Source organism: Heterocephalus glaber, unplaced genomic scaffold (genome assembly GCF_053883595.1).
Source record: "Heterocephalus glaber isolate CG9 unplaced genomic scaffold, H.glaber_assembly_v1.0 deba00001442, whole genome shotgun sequence".
NCBI classification, from domain to species: domain Eukaryota; kingdom Metazoa; phylum Chordata; class Mammalia; order Rodentia; family Bathyergidae; genus Heterocephalus; species Heterocephalus glaber.
Genome location: NW_028258296.1, coordinates 23,994,505 through 24,018,187, shown reverse-complemented (window position 1 = coordinate 24,018,187; position 23,683 = coordinate 23,994,505). Strand labels below are relative to the sequence as shown.

General features: G+C 34.2%; 1 protein-coding gene across 5 annotated transcripts in view; it reads right to left on the bottom strand.

Annotated features, from left to right (window-relative positions):
- Pkn2 (protein kinase N2) overlaps nucleotides 1-23,683 on the bottom strand; it is a 125,595-nt gene that overhangs the window by 41,783 nt on the left and 60,129 nt on the right. For 3 of the 5 annotated variants that reach the window (XM_004841331.3, XM_013070912.3, XM_004841329.3), the window contains exons 4-8: nucleotides 17,148-17,265; nucleotides 15,551-15,696; nucleotides 15,247-15,460; nucleotides 3,124-3,309; nucleotides 2,136-2,245 (exon numbers count right to left, since the gene is read on the bottom strand). In XM_004841331.3, coding sequence (XP_004841388.2) covers nucleotides 2,136-2,245; nucleotides 3,124-3,309; nucleotides 15,247-15,460; nucleotides 15,551-15,696; nucleotides 17,148-17,265 — 774 coding nt within the window. The remainder of the gene's footprint in view (nucleotides 1-2,135; nucleotides 2,246-3,123; nucleotides 3,310-15,246; nucleotides 15,461-15,550; nucleotides 15,697-17,147; nucleotides 17,266-23,683) is intronic. The other 2 variants (XM_004841330.3, XM_021255425.2) reach the window with 1 other exon arrangement.

Genomic DNA, 23,683 nt, shown 5'->3' with positions numbered 1-23,683 from the left:
CATATACAGTGTAAGATGCTCAACAATACACAAAGAATGCCTGGATTAATCTCACAGACTTGGATGGTGTCCATCTATGACCTTCAATCAGAAGAACTCCAAATCTACTTATTCAGCCCTGACCTCCAGTTCCAGGCCTCAACTGCTAAAAAACTAGTTAAATTGAATCTATCCCCCTCCAATTTTTTCTAATTTCTGTGGCATTTCTTTGCCACTTATGTAAAAATTCCTTACTCTGGGCTCATATCCAACTAAGTTATTCTGATTTTTCTTTCATTTCCCACATATTTCTTGTTTTGTAATCCTAGTTTAAATTCTCTTCACTATACAGTTGTAGCACGGGAGTAGCTTCTTGCCAATTTACATGCCTTTAGTCTCTCCTCCCTCAAATTTATCCTTCACACAACTCTCGAAGTCAGTTTTTCTGCTATGTATCCATCTTGTAAACTGAAGTCCTCAAAATAAAGGCATGCCTGGAAAATGCAATAGACTCCTCTAGACAGTTGTGATGTAATGGTTAAAAAAAAAAAGCCTTCAACAAATCAAATATATACCGAAAAGCCAATAAAGTTTAAGTTCTCTGAAGGAATCTGAGAGACTTTGTTTATGTTGGTCAGTGCTAATCTACCACCTGGAAATAATTGGAATATAGCAGAAATCAATAAATATTTGTTGACTAAATAAATGGGTAGTTTAATGAATGATCCTAAACCCAAGAACAAACTCCAGGATGAAAGTAGTCTTCTTTAAAGATAAATCTGATAATCATGTGGAGGTCAGTAGATTACTTCAGCAAAAATAGCCAACATTAATTGAGTTCTTTCCACTACTGTAAGATTTTACATGAGTTTAACCATTACAAGTCTCATCAAGGTAGACAGTATTAAAGATAAGGCAAGCATTATGTTTAAGTACACACAGAATTTAAGTGGCAGATACAGTTTTACTAGGAAAAACAATAAAGGTCTGAACTTTCCCAAAATAGAAGTTTGCTTTGAAGTTAGAGAAAGATAAGTTGGAAAAGCATTTTAAAAGTAAAAGTTACAGCCATAATCTCCAACACATTTTCACAGCTTACATGATCATTAAGCATTGTAAACCTTCTTTCATTAATATATATAATTTTAAAAATGGTGTATGTACCATCTATCTGAATACTAAATAGTAAAAACCTTAATATATTCTTAATTTTTTGACAAAATTGTGATTGTTTTAATATTTTCTTCTCACATTTAACAGATAAATCTGAATCTAAAATAGTTATTGCTGGGCTTGGAGGAATGCGACTATAAATTTTAGCTACACAGGAAGTGAAGCAGGAGGATCAAAATTTGGAAGCCAGCCTTGGGCAATTTAGCAAGATCTCATCTCAAAATAAGAGCTGGGAACATGGCTCAGTGCTCTCTGGGTTTGATCCCCAGTACCAATCAATCTAGCAATCAATCAACATCACTGTGGATTTGAATGTACTGTGCACTTAGATAAATTTTAGGGGGTTCTACAGCCACAGATTAGATTCTAGGTATTTATATCATTCACTTAAAATTTTTTTTTACTAGTATATGTTCATAATACACAGTAACTACATTCATCTTGGGGAACTGGTACATATACATTGTGCATCTTGATCATTCATGAAAGACTAGGCTGAGTGACTAAGTGTAAGAATTTTCAAATACAGTTTTGATAAGATAATGTACAAACGACGGATGAGGAGAATCACTTTAGTGCTTAGGTTTCCTGTTATTGAAATAAGAAATAGGGCCAGGGATTTAGCTCAGTGGTTTTGCCGCCTGCTGCGCAAGCACAAGGACCCGAGTTCAATCCCCAGTACCAAAAAAAAAGGATTTCTACACATAAAATAACAATTTCATTATTGAATTTCATTTGGCTGCTGGATTTTCTCATTAAGATAAACTGTACATTTTCAAATTACTACAAATGGAAGTTACTGCACCTACCTGATATTCAGCTATATCTTAAGGTAGATTTGCCTATAACTCATCAGATGAAAAATGTTAAGAATTCCTAAGTTCTTTTATTTTTCTTAATAACTTAAAGTCTTCTAAAAAGTAATACATTCAAGATAAATTTTAAGTCTAATGAAAATTTAAGTAAAAAATTTTTCATCTTACCCTGTCTAGTTCCAGTGTAAACTTTTGGTCCCATGACTGATTGGAAATAGGTTTCCAGCTAGTTTGACCAACCACAGTATTATCTAGCTTCAAAACAGCACAGACATCATCTGTAATTAAAATTTATAAACTTGCTTAAAAATACAAAGAACGGTATTAGCAATTTAAAAATCTTAAGAGTCTTTGAAAATAAAGTTTTTCATAACAATATTGAAGCTCTTTAATCCCCATTGGATCCTCTCAAATAATCCTTTGATAAAAACACAGATAGTAACTGCAATCTCTTTCATATATAAAGTATGACTAGGAGTTAACAGTGACCAGTAGTTTGCCACACTGTATGTACGTTTTTGTGTATCAGTATCATTTATTTTCCTCTATCTATATTTGTTATTTTCTTCACATTTTCCCCAAAGCCTCTCTCTAAATACAAGAAGGTGCAAAAAAGTTTATTACTAGGTTGAAGTGTCACCTATCTTTCTCCTCTAGCCATACACTTAGGAATAGTTTGTAACTGTAATGCAGAATGTTACCAAATCCTTCTTAAACCATGTGCATTTTATTTTCTCTGGTTCCAATCAAAGTGGACTACTGGGCTGCTATCTCAGCATACATCTGGCCCAGGAGTTAATTACCAAAATTTCAATATTAGTTTGGAAGTGTCACTAAACCATTACAAGAACCAAAATGTGATTCTATAGGAATCAAGAATCTCACAGTCTCTGTATCTTCAGCCTGCATAAAGAATGATGCTTAGTATCTCTTTCTTTCAAAATAATTTGTCATTCATTCTTATATTATCAATAAAGTAAAATCTGTTCTCTTTTTGTTTTCTATCATTAAAAGGTTTAAACATTTTCAAATTAAATTACAGAAACTATAATTTAAAAGATTTTTGTCCCACGTGAACATTTTTCATTCTTCTTTGTCCCCAGTGATAATTCCCCATTAATTTGTTTCATGATTTTAGAAAGTGTGGTTACTGAACTGGACAAGTCATCGGTTTTTAGAAGATTTCGACTACTTCCACTTTTACTTTTACTTGTTCTGCTCATGAAAGATGATCTGGTTTCACTTGGACTCCAGCCAGGTAGTGCAACTGATGCTGCCTTTGACCGTCCAGGGACGTTCTCTAGGATATCTTGACAGCCCATGAGACGAACTTCTAAAGTACCTGTTAGCATAAATATATACCAAAGAAGAACAGCAAGTCTTAATAAACAGAACTGTGTCTATCTATTCAAAAATAGAAAAAAAACCAAACTTGCTAAAATAACAAAACCTTTTCTCCTAGAGGATCTGTGAGGTAACTATCAACTTTCCTGTTTTACTCCGAAAACCTTTGATTAAGACAACTATAAGAAATTTATAGAAAAGAATAGCATGTCCCAAAGCTGCCTGTAGGGCATAAAATAAATTACATAAACTTCTCGTGTGGCTAAATGCTCATTTCTATAACTAATGCAAGAATTGTAGAATTATATGGATAGAGTATGTAGGGGGAAACATAAAGCTAAATAATATACCTACACTACACTATAGATACACTACACTACAATATACAACAGAAATTAGAAACAAGGAAATCTGAATAATAGCTGTGCTCAACAGTTATGTAGTTAACACAGAAAAGGACTTCATAGGGTTTTCTACATAAATAATACCTACTCTATTTGAGATGTAAAATTACCATATTATCTTTCCATTCTGACAGGTTAGTCAAATAATTATAGATTGTAATTAAGCATGAAATAACTGTACTTTTCTTAGGCAAATAAATACTAAAATTGTTCAAATTAAAAATCAGGAACTGTGACTTAGGCCATCTGGAGATATTTTTGCTATCATGCAGGCTAAACTTAGTATACTAAAATTAAAAATGTTTAGTATTAAAGTTTTAGATACTGCACATGGCATAACATTCTAGGAGTATTTCCTAGTAAAGTTGTCCTATTAAATATAAATAATTATTTTCCTTATAGCTTTTAATAATTGAAAAATAACTGAAGGACTTAAATATCCAAACAAGAAGTAGTAACAAAGCTTCTCAATTTAAAGAACTAAAAACTCCAGACAAAATGTATTTTTAAAAGTGCTGAAGACATTGAAAGACAAGCAATGCAGAACAGTGGTCTCTGAGAGACAGGAAACACGTGAGGAGCCTGAGACTGCTCTAGCTTACTGTCATAAGGAGTTTCCAAGATACAGTACAGGGAGGAAAGCTCAGGTAGAACCAAGATGCGGAAACACAAATAAGAGCAAAGGAGACTAAGACAGACAGAGTTCATAGAGTCAAGCAGAGTTGTCCAGAGACAGAACTTCTGGGATGTTCACATTTCTCCCATAACATCTTCATCAAACTATTAGTCCACACCTGCTTGTGAATAAAGTATCTGAGGCAAGAAAACTACCTGAAAAGATTAGAAAGAACAATACTCAATGTACACAGGTAGGAATGGTGTCTGTGCCCAGCAATCAGGACTGAAAATCTCAATTCATGAGGCACTAGAGGGAATGGTCTGAAGAGTCCTGCTCTAGCAGTAAAGTATAAACACCCTAATGATGCTATTGTTATATGTAACTAATCTTATAAGCAATATTCAAAAGATCAAGTTATACCTAAGTAGTTGTGTCCTAGAAAAAGCTTAAGAATATTTACACGAGTAAAAAAAAAAAATGAGGCCTATTTTTTCTACAATCATATTACAAACTAATACAAATTTAGGGGCCTGACATAGATGTTAGAATTTACAGAAAAGGATATTTACGGGCCAGGGATTTAGCCCAGTGGCATTGCACCTGCCTTGCAAGAACAAGGTCCTGAGTTCGATCCCTGGTACCAAAAAAACCCGAAACAAAGCAAAAAAGGATATTTAAACACCCCTTATAACAATATTCCATTTGTTCAAAAGTTGTACAGAGAAAAGGAAGAAAAAAAGGACTCAAACCAAATTTCCAGTGATACAAAAGACGTCTGAGATTTCTGTTTGTTTCTGTGGTATGGAGATTAAACCTAGGTCCTTCTCACTGAACTACGACCCCACCCTTTTAAATTTTGAGACAAGGTCTTGCTAAGTTGCTATGGTGCCCAGTCTAGCATAGAACCCGCATTCCTACTTCAGCCTCCCAGAGTGCTGGTATTACAGGTATATACCACCATGCTGGACTTGTCTGTGATTTCCTTAAAAATACAATGAATGGACTGGTGGCAGATTAAATGTTGCAAAAGAAAAAGTGAAGTAGAAAGGACAACAATAAGAATGATAAAAAACAGTTGAGATTAAAAAAATTTAGACTAATGCATTTGTGAATGTAACTTCAAGCAGCCTGTGTATTTGTAACTGAAGTTCCTGATGAAAAGCAGACAATAGGGGACAAATATATACGGCTAAGAATTCTCCAAATTTGGTGGAAACTATAGTTCAATGAATATCAAATCCAAGAAATAGAAGTAAACCACATTAAAGCCAATAATAATTCAATTTCTTAAAACCAGTGATAAACAGAAAACATTAAAAATACCATAAGAAAAAAGCATTTATTTACAGAGAAACAAAGATAAGGATGCAACAGATTTCCCACTGGAAACAATGTAAGCAAGACTACATACTTTAAATATATGTAATTTACTGTTTGTCAATTACATTTTAAGAAAATTGCTCTGAAAAGTGGATTATTTGTGGGGTCGGGGATTTAGCTCAGTGGCACTGTGCCTGCCTCGCAAGCTCAAGGTTCTGAGTCTGTTCCCTGGTACCAGAAAGAAAAAAAGTGGATATTTGTGACAATGGCACACTTCCTAATATACACTTCCCAAAATATAAAACTGTACACTTAAAATGGGTGATTTCTATGGAATGTAAATTATGCCTCAATAAAGCTGTTAAAAGTGGAGAAAACGGTTTCAACTCCAGTCTTTTCCATTTTTTTGTTAGGCCGTGGAAATCTTACTGTAAAGTGATAAGACAGATTAAATATAATGGTATCATTTTTACTTTAGTTCAAAAGAAATAACTTGTTATGTTTTTGTTTTATTTGCTTTCTTGCTGATGGTAAACTAGCAAACTTGCTTACTTCCACAGTAAATGCTCAGATGTGAAAGTCATCCTGGGGAAACTGAAAACATCTGGCTATTACTTCAAACCCTGGTAGCTTATTAAATATTTTAGCAATTTCAATATATCAGAACATGACAATGCTCACCACCTGTTTTCATTTAGGAAAGAAAAATCTGGAGGGAGTTAGAATCTTTATTAAACATCTAGAAGTTTCTTTCTTTTATGAGGTGACATAATTGCAATTGCATATAACCACATTAGAAACAGCTTAAAACTACATTCTTTACTTTCATAACCCACAATATGAAATTTTTAAAACAAGCAAATCTGAAAGTAAATGTTTATATTCATAAGCTGCAGCTATGAATTATATTAGAACAAATAAATGCTTTTTTATTTATTTCAACTGTCTGGAAAAACTATTTTAATAGCTATTGTATTAATTCAGTATTACATCTCAGTACAATTCAGGAACATTCATTCATTCATTCAATCATTCATTTATTTATTTTTGGTACCAGGGATCGAACTCGGGTCCTTGTGCTTGCGAGGCAGGAGGCGAAACCATTGAGCTAAATCCCCGGCCCCCCAGGAACATTTAATTCTAAAGAAATTGCATAAAAACTGGTAAATTTCTCACAATGTAGAGGAAAAATTCAATTATATTAAAGCAGCAACAAATTTACAAATTTCATTATAATCATATATCCACAAGAGAAACCAATTAAATGAAACAAATCACAAATTATACCATGCAGTGAAAAATTTGGAACAGAAAGTGCTCTATTTATCAATACTTATCTCTCATCTTCTCTGATCCTTTATTAGTATAAGTATTATATCTCTTAGTAGTTACTCCGTATTTTACTTATGATATAGTAGGAGCTTAAAGAAATTTAAAAAATATTTTTAAATGAAAATGTCTTAAGAATCCTAAATATTTTTTAGAATAGTGACTTCCATCACTTTGAATAGAGTTCAGTAAGGGAATTTAGAGTAGAAGAAAGAACTAAAGAGAAGTTAAAGTTCAAGAGTTGAGGGGAAGAGCAGACTGGAACAGAAAACGAAAAAAAAAAATCCAGCCATTATTAGTTGAGTTTCTAAAACCACTTTTCTAAAAATGTTAATTTCCAAAAATTTCAAATCATCTTTTAATCAGTCACTCAGAAGTTCTTGAGTACCAACAATGTGTTCAGCACTAAGCCAAAAGATGGTGAAACTTAGATATTAAGAGGGGATATAAACCAGTACAATTAGTATGGAAATCAATATGGAGATTTCTCAAAAGATTAAAACCAGAAATTCCATTTGACTCAGATATTCCCTTTCTAGGTATTTTCCTGAAAAGGTTAAAGACATCATAGTCCAGTGATACATGCGTACTCATGTTATAGTAGGATAATTCATAATAGTTAAATCTGGGAAGCAGCCTATATGTCCATCAATAGATGAATGGATAAAGAAAATGTGTTTACACATGATGGTAGTACTACTCTGCTATAAAGATGAGTAATTTGTAGAAAAATGAAAGTATCTTAAGGCCGTAATATTAAGTGAAATAAACAAGACACACAAGCTTAAATATTGCGTGGTTTCTCTTATATGAGGCACCCAAACTACAAAAAAAGAACAAAATAAAAGACAATAGGAATGTAGGGAGATAGATCTTTTTTGGGGTGTGTGTGGGGGTACCGGGGATCGAACTTGGGATCTTGAGGTTGTGAGGCAGGTGGCAGAACTACTGAGCTAAATCCCCAGCCAGAGATAGATCTTTCTTAAATGGGAAGGGGATCAAGAAATGGAGGGCGAGGAGATGAAAAAGAAATTAAGATGTATTACATACACGTGCCAATTCCATACAAGGAACGTAAACACTATACTAATGTAAACATGTACTAATAAAAAATATAAATAAGATAATCTCTAATTATATATAGATCAATAATGAAATCTTTGTTTCCACGTCTACACTCAAGATTGATTGACTGACTGAATGATTTATGCATTACTGGAGACTGAACCCAGGGCCTTCACACTGAGTTAACTAAATATATATCCCTTTTCTTATTTCTTATTTTTGAGACAAGGTCTCATTAAGTAGCTACCACGCTGGGCTCAAACTTGGGATTCCTCCTGCCTCAGCCTCCCAGACTATTTTGCAGAAGCATAGTCCTTAAGTCGAAAGGAATTAAAGACCCCTGGAGCAATTCTTAGCCAATAGGAACTGTAGGTTGTTTCATAAGTACTTCACATTGTCCTTAAAAGAGACAATATTGAAATACACTGTTTATAATTCTTCCAGGATTAATGTCTAGTTACCCAGAATAATTACCAACTCAAGAATTCACCTTTTTAGACTTTTCCATGTTGCTCATGTTAGTCTCTTCTTGCCCTTCTCCCTTTCTCCTTTCCTTTGGTTTCCTGTCAACCTGTCCCAAATAAACTGCATGGATCCAACTCTCCTTTTTGTGGAGGGCAAACCCAAATAAAAACATACCTCATAGGAGCTTAAGATCTTAACTCTACTTATAACTAATTTGGGGTATCAAATTAATTAATTTTTGCAGTAGGGGGGGACTGAATGCAGAGTCTTCACACTGAGCTACATCCCTAGCCCTTAGCCCTTGGCTAAGTCGCCAAGTTGCCCAGACTGGGTTCAAACTTGCCTTCTTCCTGCCTCAGCCTCCCAGAATGGTGGGATTACATGTGTGCAACATGATTCCTGGCATACATTCCAGTTTTGATAAAAAATACACATAATAAAAAGAGCAATAAAAAAGGAAAGGCATTTATAAACAGGATAGATGAGGACTGTGCACAAACTACTTTAATTGTGACATACCAGTGGTAGGAATTTTATAAGATATGGCAAGAAAGAAAAACAGGTATCATAATATAAAGGGTTTACCCAGAGGTTTCCAAGCTTTTCAGTTAACTCTAATGTTTCAAGTTATTTTTTCACTGTTTTCCTAGGACAAAAACTGCACCTAGGAGTGAGAGGAATATAGTTCCGCCTCATGTTGAAACCACTTTGAGCTAGTAGTTTGGATGGTAACCATAGGAAGCTCAGTAAGGCTGTATTTCCCTCAAATACTTAAAAAATATCCTGTTGTGACCCCCCTCATTTTCATCTGGCAACCCAGGGTGCCTCAGATTTAGAACCTCAATTTGTGAACTGCAGGTTTAGACTCATTCTAATTAGTGGCAACAGGGAGGTTTAACGATTAATTTTTCCTCCACATTTTAATGTAAAAGTATGCCACAGTCTGAAACTGATTAACAGTCAAAGTAACTAGAATATGATAGCACGCTAGGCACTACAGAAGAACATTTTTATAACTGAGTAAATGGCATTATTTTTAAGATACAATCCTTGTTGGCATTAATATTAATAAGAATATTCAAGAGTCTGTTTGACAAAAGTGTACACTATTGATATGGACCATAAAAACCTTTGTAGGCAGTATCAGAGAAAATGAAAAACAGTAGAAAAGTCCAAAGACAGTGTCTCCACAGAAGTAGAGAAAAAGAAATAAAAGCAATGGAAATGGTGAGAGCTTGTGGTGATTTTACTTACTTTTGCCAGATCATCCCCACCCCCCCACCCCCCCGCCCCAACAGCTCTCAGGGGCACTCTTGAAGACAGCAGCACACACTCCTGAGTAGGTTTCTGGCTCCAGAGGAAAAAGGAAGGATCTCATTTCCAAAGAATTATGGTTGCCTCTTTTTATCCAGCAGATCCCTAAAGGACTAACACCAAAGGCTTGTCTTCATTATATCTAAGTAGAAAATCTCTAAGGGCAGAGAAGGAGCTGAGTAAAAGACATCTGTCAAAACAATTAGAAGTAAATAAATCAGCCCCTGCAGCCTAGGACAAAGGATTTCAGGGCAAATAGACAAGCCAAAAATCCTGGGAGGAAAAGCTAGTAAGTGAAATGCTCTGGTGACTAAGAGCTTTGCAAGGCTTCCACTTATTACTTTGAAACTAGAAGGCTAAGTGCAAGTGGGAGGCATCCTCAGAAGAGACCCAACAAGACCCTAAGCTCTCCTCTTGGTTGACTCAAACTCCACACAAAAAAGGGGCAGAGATGTAAACTGTCTGGGTAAGAGATGAAACTATGACCAATATACCCATACTGTATAGCCCAGCTACAAAGACTAGGGAAATAATTTTCTTCTCCTTTCAGGCATTAAGGAAAGGTTAGTCAAAATAATAGCTTTCCTAGAATCCTAGCAATCAGGAGGCCATGGCAATATCACGAGTTCGAGGCCTACACAGTAAGTTCAAGGCTAGCCTGAACTACACTGTGAGACTGTCTCAAACAAAACAACGCTGACCATTAAGACAATGAAAAAGACACTAAGACACTTCAGGGACCACACAAGATACAGAATATAGTTTTTACCAAAAAATTATAAAAATCAACTATGTTCAACAGAAAGCAGCAATACGAAGTCCTAGGGAAGAGGAGTATTTGCATGAGAAACAAAGAAACTAAGGAGTACAGTCATGCACAGAAAAACTAGAAATTAAACTGTCCCTGAAGTCAAGACCTTGAAACTTATGAGATAAAGACACTCTCAACTGTCTTACATATGCTCAAAAACCTAAATGCAAGCACGGACAAATATCTAAAGGAAACAATGTTGTCTCACCAAATAAAATAGATAAAAAGAACCGAAGAGAAATCTTGGAGTAGAAAAACACAACGAAAAAAGAAAAAAACAAAAACAAAAAACTACTAAAGAGGTTCAAAAGCAGAAGCAAGCAAGAAAGAAAAAAAACAAACAAGAGATTTGGAGGTAGCTCAGTTGAATTATGCAGTCTTAGGAGCAGAAAGAAAAATGTATGAAGAAAAGCAGACAGAGTAAATGAAATGTGGGAGACCATATACATATTCAAAAAAAAAAAGGAAAAATGAAAGTTCCAAAGAGGTGGAAATAAGAATATTTGAAGAAATAACAGCTGAAAACTCCCCAAATTTGATGAAAGAAGCTCAAAGTCTCTAAACAGGATAAACTCAAAGAGATCTACTCTAAAACACATTATAATCAAATTGTGAAAAGCCAAAGACAAGAGTCTAGAAAGCAGTAAGAGAAAAGTAACACATGACTCACAAGGATTCTGCAGTTGATTTCTCATCAGAAAGCATAAACATCAGGAAGGAGTAGAATACTTCTAAAGTACTGAAGGGGTAAAAAAAACATAACTACTAACCAGGAATTGTATATAAAACAAAGCCTTCCTTCAAAAATGTGGGAAAAATTAAAGATTCCTAGATAAATAAAAACTAAGATAGTTTTCACCAGGAGACCTGATCAGAAGAAATGCTAAAGAAGGTCATTCAGATTCAAATAAAAGGACAATAGACAGTAATTTGAACCTGAAGAAAAAACAACACAAGTAAAACTACAAGCCAGTTACACTGCAGTGCACCTGTAATCCTAGCTACTTAGAAGGCTGAGACAGAAGAATCTTGAGTTCGACACTAGCCAAGTGGGCAAGTTATTGAGTCTCTAATTCAAAAAACAAAGAAAAACAATTCCAAAAGCCTAAGAACATAAGTGCATATAGTTTTGGTTTGTAACTAATGTTTATTTCACTTCTGTTAGTTGTAATCACCAGGGTAATCACTGAGAAAAAAAAGAACTTAGAATATGGTATTTATATAGCTTTACTCTTAACTGCAAAAACTTGGAAGCAAATCCTAAATTAAATGTCCTTCAGTAGGTGAGTGGATAAAGTGGTAAATCTAGATGATGGAATATTATTCCGTGGTAAAAAGAAATGAGCTGCAAGCCATGAAAAGCAAGGAAATTTACTGAAATGACTGCGTACAGAATGATTCTAGCTGTATTTTGGAAAAAGCAAAAGTATAGAAACAGGGGTTCCCAAGGCTCGGAGGTTAGGGGAATGGGGGATGAATAGGGAGAATTCAGAGGACTTTTTTTTACAGTAGTGAAACTATGTGATAATATAATGGTAGCTGTATGTCACTGTTCAGCAAAACTTATAGAACATACAGTACCAAGAGTGAATGTTAAGGTAAACTATGGACCTTGGATGATAAAAATTGTGTAAAAATTCAGCACTTATAAAAAAATGCATCACTCTGGTGCAAGATGATGATGGTGGGAGGGTGGCAATGTGTATGTGGAAACAGGGTTTGTGAAGTATCTTTATATTTGTTTGTTCCCCCTATGAGCCTAAAACAGGAAACAGGATAAAAAAACGACTACAAAAATTCAAACAAACACAAAAGACAGAATCATAAGACTTTAGGAGGGAAATAACATTTATAGAAAACAAAAATGGCAGAAACTTTTTTTTGTTAAAAAGAATTTTGCTGGGCTTGTGTAAAAGAGTCTCTAAACTACTGGAATTGCCCCCAGTGATAGTAGTCTTTTATTATTCATGGTGGGACCTCGAGACCATACCCGAGCTTAACCTAAAAAGTGACTCATGGTAGAAACCCAGATGGTTTCAGGATGGGGGATGGTCACATTAGAAAGACTAATCTTATCACTAGGAGTTCATGTATCAGCCTGACCTCCTGACCTCCAGAGTAGGGCAAGAAGGTTGAGATTAGATTCAGTTACATGGCAATGACTCATTCAATCACACTGATGTAATAACAAAGTCCCAATAAAAACTTAGGACATCTGAAGTGTAAGTGAATGTCCTAGTTGATAGACAGTGGTGTGGTGGGAGGATGATGTATCCTAAGGACATAAAAGCTTTATGTTTAAGACATTTTTAGGTGTTGCCCTATGTGTCTTTTCTTTTGGGCTGGTTCTAATTTGTATCCTTTATAATGAGATTACAATAATAAGTATAATAGCACTTTCCTAAATTCTGAGTTATTCCAGTGAAGTACTGAACGTGAAGAAGCAGTAGGCATTCTGGAATCTGAAACCACTTGGTCATAAGTGCTGGTGACTAGGGAACTCCAAGCCTGCATTTGTATCTGAAGTCAGGACAATCTTAAGGGACTGTGCCATAAATCAGTAAAATTTAACCAGTAGTTAGCATAAAAATTTATTGAATCTTGTCAGTAATTACCTTAAATGTAAATGGATGAAAATATTCAATTAAAAGGTAGAGACTGGCAAAATGGATTAAAATTGAATCAATTATATGCTATTTAAAAAAGATTCATATCTTAATACACATATTTGGATTGAAATTGGAAGTTAAAGAATAAGAAATGATATTCAATGCAAATGATAACCAAAAGAGCAGAGATAGGTTACACTAATATCAGACAAAACAGACTTTAAATCAAGTTTGTTGTAAGAGATAAAGGACATCATATCTTTTTTTTGTTTTTGGTACCGGGGATTGAACTCAGGACCTTACGCTTGTGAGGCAGGTGGCAGAACCACTGAGCTAAATCCCTGGGCCAGGACATCATTCTCTTAATAAAATAGCCAATCCATCAAGAAAAATATAACAATTACAAATATATCTTACAGAGCATCAAAATATATGATACAAAAATTTACATAACTGAAGGAAGATAACGACAGTTCCAGGAAACACTGGTGATTACTATTACTACTATGATTACTACTGTAAGTAGTGGTGATGAGGCAGGGAAACTGTGAAATGTAAACTTATGCAGCATCTATAAAAAAGTTAAATGGTTTCTCAAAAACTTAGACATAGTTACCAATAACCTCATAATTATATTCCTGGTACAGTATATACCCTCCAAAATTTAAAAGAAGTACTCAAACAAAAACCTGCATAGAAATGTTAATAGTGACATTATTCAAAAAGTAGTCAAATAGTCAAAGATTCAAAGGGTCAAAAAGTAGAAAGAACCCAAATGTCCTGACAAATAGATAAAATATGCCCATAAAATGGAGTATTTTCCAGCCATAAAAAGTAATAAAGCAATAATATATAACATGAATGAACCTTGAAAACAGTTTACTAAGTGAAATAAACTAGATGTAAAAAGATCACAGATTATTTAATCTCATTTAAGTAAAATTATCTAGAATAGGCAAACACAGAGAGACAAAAAGCCAACTGGTAATTGCCAGGATCTGGGAGGAAGAGGGAGTGAGTGGGCAATTAATGTGCCTCAGTTTCCTTTTTGGGTAACCTAAATGCTTAGAACTATATTGGTGATGGGTTGGGGATTTAGCTCAGTGGTGCTGCCACCTGTCTTCCAAGCACAAGGTCCTGAGTTCGATCCCCACTACCGGGAAAAAAACAAAACAAAACTATATTGGTGATGGCTGTACAACATCATAAATATACTAAATGGGTCTGAATTGAATACTGTAAAATAGTTAAAGTTATAAATTTTGTGTTATATAAATATTACCATAATTTTCAGAAATCTATGTATACTTTTTTGCCCCCTCAAATATTGTTTTCTAAGTACGTTTGTGATATATAATGAATATATTGATTCTGGTGAGTTGATATGTATACATATGGCATCTTAGTCCTTTTTACTATCTCTTCTCTCTTCTTCCCCCCCCATCTCTAGGTTCCCCTCTTCTGCAAAAGGTCTATCTCCCTGTTTCTTATTGTCTTTTATTTTGCTCTTTATTTATACTTTGGGTTTCTCATATAACAGAAACCATGCAATATTTAAGTTTGTGTGCCTAATTTATTTTGCTTAGCATTATGGATTCATGTGCATCCATTTTCCTATAAATGGCTCAAAAGTACTCCATTGTGTATATACACCCATTTTCTTTATCTATTCATATGTTGATGGATAAATAGGCCATGTATCACTGTAATATGATGTTTTTAACTCTTTTGAAAAGATAGAAGTATTGCTAGGTCAATTGGAATTTCTACTTTTAGTTTTTTGAAGAATCTCCTTATTCATTATCCATAGTGGTTGTAGAAAAGGTTCCTTTTTCCCCTAAACCCTGCCAGTATTTCTGGTTTTTTGAGTTTGTGATGAAACCCATTCAACATTGTTTTGATTTGCATTTCTCTAATGGCTTGTTTTCCTGATTATTAATCCAGAAGCAGGTGTAGACAAAATACACAAAAAAAGAAAAAAAGCCTGTGGACTACATACCCGTTAATGCTGCAGGTTTGGACAGTGTACTATATTGGTTTTGTGTAGATATCATACTTTGCCGTGGACTTAGGGTCGGTGATGTAACGAGTGAAAGCTCCTCAATAATAATACTGCTTTTGGGATGATTCTTGGGAAGTTCATTTAATCTTTGCTCTAATGAATACTTTAGAAGATCCAACTTTTGACTTGATTCATTAAATCTTGCTTGAGCCTTCCAAGGGAAAAGATAATTATTGTCATTTAGATAATCACATTGTTTAAATAATATATTTAATAAACAAACTAAAATATTTAAAATTACTTCCGAAAGTGCTTTTCTGTCTGTTACTTTTCCTGAGCCAAGTAATTTCATTACATTCTTTGCACCTTCTGCTACTGCAAACTCTATCCTAAAATGATGCCTTAATTCTTCCATTCGAAGTTCAAGAGGGCTTATCACAGGTTTTGCTAAAGGGGGGAAAAAGAAGCAAACATTAATTGAAGCATTTATTTGGTTTTTTAACATGTAGTGATTGAAAACTATGAAAAGAAATTAATTCCTATGACATTAAAAACTGGTTCTTGGGCTGGGGATTTAGCTCAGTGGTTCTGCGCCTGCCTGGCAAGTGCAGGGTCCTGAGTTCGATTTCCAGTACCAATCAATCAATCAATCAAAACAGTTGGTCCTTAAATCAATAAATACTGAAGTAAAAATAGACACAGGTTAAAATCTAAGGCCTTCCACTTTACTCAATATATCTAAATTATAAATCTACAAAACAGAATTTAGAACTGCTATAACATGAGACCAAAACACAGTTGATTCTCCATATCTGTGAGTTCCAAGATGTTCTGACCATCCCAGATTCAATAATATTTGAGAAAAAAATGGCCTCTCTGACAGACCTTTTTCCCTTGTCAGTATTCCCCGAACAAAACAGTGCAACAAACTATCTGCATAGCTTTTCCATTGTATTAGGTATTATAGGTAATCTAAAGGTAATTTAAAGTGTGAGGATGTACATATAGTATATAGAAATACCAGACCATTTTATATTTTTATATAAAGGACTTGAGTATCCCTGGATTCTGGTATCCATTAAAATCCTGGAACACTCTTCCAAAGACACCGAGAGACAAGTATAGTGTCTGCCTCCACGGCTCTGTCAACTAGCTGTAAAGATTTCTTCTCGAATTAAAAAAACAAACAACCCCCCCCCCCACACTGCAAATAAACCACAAAAACTGAGAAAGACAAAATAATACTTTTAAACAGGTAACAGATTTTAAAAAAACAATTACAAGTTTATTAAAATGAATATATAGCCAGGTGTAGTGGCTCTCATCTATAATCTAATTTGGGGGCTGAGGTAAAAGCTCTTGTGGGTAGTTTAGCAAGGCTCTTTCTCAAAATAAAAAAATTTAAAAGGGTTGGGGATATAGCTCAGCAGTAGAGCACTTGCCTAATATGGGTGAGGCCCTGGCTTCAATCTCCAGGAACAAACACGAACACACACACACACACCAATCAGTAAAACAAAGAAATACACTCTTTTTTTCTTTCCTTTTTTTTTTGTGGTACTGGAAATTGAACCTAGGGTCTCTTCACTGAGCTACATTGCCAGCCTTTTTCTAATTTTCAAATTTTGAAACAAGGTCTCACTAAGTTGCCCAGTGTGGGCTTGAACCTGTGATCTTCTTCCTCAGCCTCATAGAATGCTGACATGCACTACCACACCAGGATAGGAAATATATTCTTGATCAATATCTTCTTCAAATATTAGATAGCATAACTCTCAAGATAAAAGAAAATAATAACACTTTCTCTCTCTCAATTTGAAGCACTCTTTCCTACATGAGACTGAGTTAGTACTACATGCCCATAAAAGAATATTGACAGTTTATGTCTATTCCATCACCATTATCAAAAGCCAATTCATTGGTCTGGACTGCCTGAAGAATCTGCATTCGTATGACTTCTATTTTTGTCTTGCTGTCCTGGAGCAGCTGCTGAGCAGTACCATGGAGTTTCCGATCCTATTAAAAATAAGTTTGAAAAGTAAGTAGATAAAGGGACAAATAAAACATTTTCATATCTTCTAAAAAGATCAACTGATATATCAGCAAGTGAAAAACAGAGTTAAAAGAATTGTAATATAGGGGATGGGGATTTAGCTCAGTGGTTCCACTGCCTGCCTTACAAGCACAAGGTCCCGAGTTCAATCCCCAGTACTCAAAAAAACCCCCCAAAAACCAAGAATTGTAATATAATATGTAATTTTCAGATATATTTACCAAAAAACCACCAAACTTACAGGAAAATAATTAAGGAAAACAATTCCATTAGGTAAGATAATCTGAGAAAAAAACAAGTGAGTTTACAGCCATACCACCCTGAATGCATCCAATCTCAGAAAAAATAAGTGAACATTATTGTTTTTAAAATTAAATTTTTATATATAGTCTGCCAAAAAATATATACAATCAGGAAAAGAAAAACTTGTATAAATATCTTAATACTGAATTTAATACTTAATACTGAATTAAATAATACTGAATTTATTGAGACATCATGAGATTAATACAAGTTATCTTTGGCTTCTACAATTACAAGAGGTGCTCAAAATGGTGGCCATTGGCTTCCAGATATTTATTAGTATGGCAAACTGCTGAAGTGCAGTTTGTCTGTCTGCTGTCTCTCTCTCTCTCTCTCTCTCTCTCTCCACACACACACACAAACACACACCTGAGGCATGCAAAATGATGCTTGATAAATAAATAAATAAATGTATATCCTTGCTACAAATTTATCTATCATCTTCCACAGTACCCTCTTTATGTATGTGTGTATTAAGGGCACCTGAAACTTACTCTTAGCAAATTTTCACAATATTATAGTCCTCATACTACATATGAGATCTCCAGACTTATTCATCTTACCTAACTGTAAATTTGTACCCTGCAACCTGCTCATCCCCATTTCTTTTCCTTTCTTACCCCTAGTAACCACCATTCTAGACTATTTCTATTTATTCAACTTTAATTTTTAATATTCCACATATAAGTGCAATCATATAGTATTTTTATTTCTTTGGTTTATTTCATTTCATATATGTATATGTGTATTGCACAATTTCTTTACTCATCTGTTGATTCCGAAGATTGCTTTCATCTTATTACTGTTTAAAAACAAACCAAATCAGGGCTGGGGATTTAGCTCAGTGGTTTCGCCGCCTGCTGTGCAAGCACAAGGACCTGAGTTCGATGCCCGGTACCAAAAAAAAAAACCCAACAAACCAAATCCAAACTCACATTTGTAATTTTCCCTTGCCTTTGTTTTATAAAAATAAAATATAATGAATTTTTCTTTATTTTGATCAATAACTTTCCAACTCAGAAGCATGTAATGGATGCCTCTGTGAATAAGTCTAAAACATTTGTATGACTTCTTTTTCTATTACAACAGTTAAAATTTCAGGGAATTTATATATGAAGGCAAATTTAAAAAATAGTTAATCACAGACAGCATTTGTGTTCACTTAAATTTTGCTTAAAAAAGAGAAAAATATAAAATACATGTTAACAATGGTGATTACAAACTTTTGAATATCAAAAATAAGAGACCTCAATAAAGCTGAAGAGAAAGTTAAACTTCCATCTCTTAAAATTTCAACACAGCCAGCACCTGGGAGGCAGGAGGATTGCCTGGGCCACACAGTAAGTTCAAAGATAGACTGAATTACATAGTGAGACCTATTCTCAAAAAAACCCCAAGATTTTGGGCCGGGGATTTAGCTCAGTGGTTCCGGCGCCTGCCTTGTAAGCACAAGGTCCAGAGTTCGATCCCCGGTACCAAAAAACCCCCCCAAAAACCAAGATTTCAAAAAAGGCTGTAAATTAAGTGAAATAATATTGTAGCTACACCTTTATTTAGTTCCATTAACGCTGAATGTAAATGACAGAGGAACTGCAGTAGGCTAAATAATGGCTCACTAAAAGATGTCCATCTTCTAATCCCAGAACCTTGTTAATGTTACCTTACATGACAAAGAGGATTTAAAGTAGCAAGTGGAAATAAGATTGTTAATCATCTGACCTCAAAATACAGAGATTACCCTGGGTTATAGATGGAGACCCAATGTAATTAAAGGGTCCTCAAATGTGTAAGACAGAGGCAGAAGAGATTCGAGTGATGCTGTGAGAGAAAACTGGACTCACTATTGGCTGGCTTGGAAAACAGAAGAGGATCATGAGCCAAGCAGGCAGATGCCTTCCAAAAGTTAGAAAAGGCAAGGAAACATTATCCTTGGAATCCTCCAATAGGGCACACAGCCCTGCCAATACCCTGATTTTAGCTCAGTAAGATCTATGTCAGACAAAATAACTGCAAAAACTGTAACAATAAATTTGCATTTTTTTCATTAGTACATGTCTGCAGTAGGTAATGTTTACATTCTTTGTGTAGAGTTGTACATGTACATAACACATCTTAATTCCTTTTTTCATTTTTTCCCACCCCCCCATCTCTTGATCTTCCCATGTGAGAAAGATCTCCCTACTTCCTGTTATCTTTTATTTAGCTCTTTATTTATAATTTCTCTTATGAGAAACCATGTGATATTTAAGCCTGTGTGTCTGATTTATTTCACTTAACATTGTAGTCTCAAGGTGCATTCATTTTCCTACAAATGACTCAAATTTATCTTTACTGTGTTGTATTAAACCACTAAATGTACAATAATTTGTAACAGCAACCATAGGAAACAAATATACTAATTTTACCAAGTATCAAAAGCTGATGTTATCTCTGGCTTTGAGAACTGCATCAGTTGTCAAAGGTAGGTATCCACAAATAAAGAAATAATAGATGAAACTGAGCATTAAAGTTAAGAAGTACTTATGCACAAGGAAGGGCAATCTTTACATATTATTTAGTATCTTTACTTTTATCAATAAAACAATTTTTTGAAATCAGAATTTACTGAACACTTACTGCCAGATACTACTCTTATTGGAGATATATATGTGTGTATGTGTGTGTGTGTGTGTGTGTGTGTGTGTGTGTGTATGTGTATACACATATATATACTTTTTTCCCTTAACTTGGAAATAAAAGAGCATATAATCAATCTCTATTTTGCAGGAGACTCAAGACCAAAACTTGAGATAAGTATTATTTGGGCAGCATAATTTTAATAATTCAAACACACACATATACTATATGATACTATATAAAAGTGGATGGAGATATATATGGTGGAGTGATAATTTGTTTTTATATAATTGGAAGAAAAGTGAGCTGTAACAATCTGCTAAATATCAAACTCATACTAATATACTATGGAGAAAAAAACAATTTGCAAATTTACAAAGTTTATCTTCCATTTCTTTCTTAGTCACAAAAGTCAGTAATTTAAGAAGTTTGTAAGAAAAAAAGTGAAAATAAAAGGAAAAAATGGAAACAAAGCTTTTGTACATAGGGAGGGGAAGGGGCTTGAGGGGGGATGGGATAAAATTTATTTTAAAAAATCAAATAAATAAATAAATAAAATTGGTTTCTAAAAAGAAAAGGAGCTTGTAGTCAAATTTTACTCTTTAATAAAATATTTAGATTTTACACCAAGAACAGGCTCAAATAGTTTACTGAATTTTTTGGAAACCAATTTATACTATCAAGTAGACACACACACACACACACACACACAAACACACACACTATACACACATTTTCTACTTATGCTTTACTAATAAGGACACTAGCTTCAACTTGGTGTTTGTGTATGACATATTACATATGTTTTTATGAATATTCCCTTTCCAGGTGAGGGGAAGGGCACATAAAAAGAATCAGGATGTGTTACGTATATGTACCAACTCCCCATGTGAATGTAATCATGATGAACTGCAAATATGTACTAATAAAAATAAAAAATATTCCCCTTTCAAATTTATTCACCTCGCAAACTTAAAATCTTATTTTCAGTAAAGTTCTAATGTAAAAATATAAATCTTAAAATATACAAATAACACTATGCTTTTCAATTAAGTTACAACTTTAGTTTATCACTATACAAAATAACAGTAGTTTTGACATTCACTTCTTTGGAAATACTATCTTTTTTAACTATTTCCATTCAAAATTCAAAGAATAGCACTGGTATTTCACTTTAAATGTTAATTTTCTCACACAGATTTTTGGAGGATGGACACAAATGTCAAAGTATGATGGAAGCTTTTAAAACTGACTTGGGATTTTATCTGTCACAGGCAATGTACAGTGACTACATATCAGTTTTATGCTTTCCAGCATTTAATGAATTTTTATTGTCAGTTCTATGCTTTCAGGCATTCAATTAATTTTGTTGAGTACCTACTATGTAGAAAACAGGAGATAAGGTGGACTTAAAATATACAAAATGGTTTACGTATGTAAGAATTACTGACTTTTATGCTGATAAAGACTGAGATTTTTATATATATGTTTTGATGAACCACATGAAAACGTCAGTATTTGACTGATTTTGAACAACAGCAACTTCATATGGTTCAACCTAATATCACTCTGCAATGCCTGATAATTATATATGGAATCTATAATATTTTATCAGCAAAAACTACAGATTTTATGATATTTTTAATTTATTAACTACCAATCCACAGTGGAATAACAGGACTACATCTCACACACACAACTTTCAAATAAATGAGCCAACCATTATCTTAATTTTTCCATCCCATATATATGGCTTACTTTCCATATATTAAACATTGTCAGTTCCTGTGAAAATATAAAAAGTAGTCAGGATGCTGCTTTGCTGATGATTATAGTCTTATAGACCAGACATAGATAATTACATACGTATCAGAAAGTTGAAAGTATCTGAAGAAATTTCAAATCAAAGTAGGATTAGTTTTAACTGGTAGAATTCAGAAAAACTTTTTTGTAGTTAATGTAGATAAGCCTGAAATATGCCCAGATTGGATGGCTTCTCATGTGTTCTTCACACAAACACACACTCACACCACCTCAAACCAAACAACAGAAACAACAAAAAAATTCATGGAACAGCACAAGGAAAAATTTAAAAGTATCCTGAATGTGGCGATGGTATGTGTGTGTTCCAATTTTTATGTACATGAATTAGATTGCAATAAAACTTAAGAATGACTGGGAGATTGGGGATTGAAGAACACAGATGGACAGTCAGACATATCTGAAAGAGAAAAAAGTATGAGAAGTCGAGAACAAAAATGCTACAAGAAATGGTATAAAATGCTAGGAACAACCCTAGATTTTAATAAATAGCTTGGTTCATTATCTGAACATATGAACAGGAGATATCTCTTCAATATGCGTTATTAAATCCTCAGAGATAACTGTGAAAAATCAATGATGCACAAATGCACAGTGAAGAAATGCTTAGGAAGCAGGTAGGGTAAGATAGTTGTATCCCACTCCTCAGATCTTTATATTAATAATCAAAACATCTTAATATAAAAAGAAAATGAAAATAATTATAGCACATACAAACATGAAATAAGAAAAAGAACAATGCATAAATTTCATGCCAACAGAAGATAAATGGTAATAAATGGTACAGCAGTATTTTAGTACTGAGCATTTATACTGAAATATTTCAATGTATATTGTTCTTTTTTTTTTATTGGTACCAGGGATTGAACTCAGGACCTTCCGCTTGTGAGGCAGGCGCAGTCCTACTGAGCTAAATCCCTGGCGCAATATTGTTCTAAATGTTGAAGATACAGTCATAACCAAGACAATGTCACTTGCTGGCAGCAGGTGTGGTGGCACACACCTGCATCCCAGCAATCTTGGACGCTAAGGCAGGCGAAATCAATGGTTTGCATGAGATTTACATTCTAATGTTGAAAACAGATGATAAAGAAACTGATGATGTAATGTAGTACAGAGGCAAGAGAAGGATTACTTAGAATAGTACCGAAGAGTTAGCTGTGGTGGTAAGCAACTGAACAGACACATCAAAGAAGTAAGAGAAAGTCATGAAAATATTTAGAAGAAATATTTTGACAAAACAGCAACTATACAGGTCTGAGGTCAGAGTGCTTGTTTTATTTAAAGAATAGCAAAACAGCCAGTGTAGCTAGTGTAATGAGAGACAAGTGTTTTTAGAAGATGAGATTAGAAGATAGCCAGGGGTAAATCATGTGTGGACTTAGAGAGTCAGATTAAAGACTAGGTTTTATTCTAATTGTGATGCAAAGTCATTGCAGAACTTTACTACCTTTCAGTTGTTAGGACAAAATACCTGACATACACAACTTCAAGGAGAAAGGTTTATCTCGGTTTACAATTTCAGAGGTTTCACTTCATGATAAGCTGGGTCCAAGGCAGAAACATCATGGCAGAGAGCTATGGCAAAAGATAGGTGCTCACTAGTGTAGCCAGAAGCAGAGAGAAAGCAGGAAGAGCCCA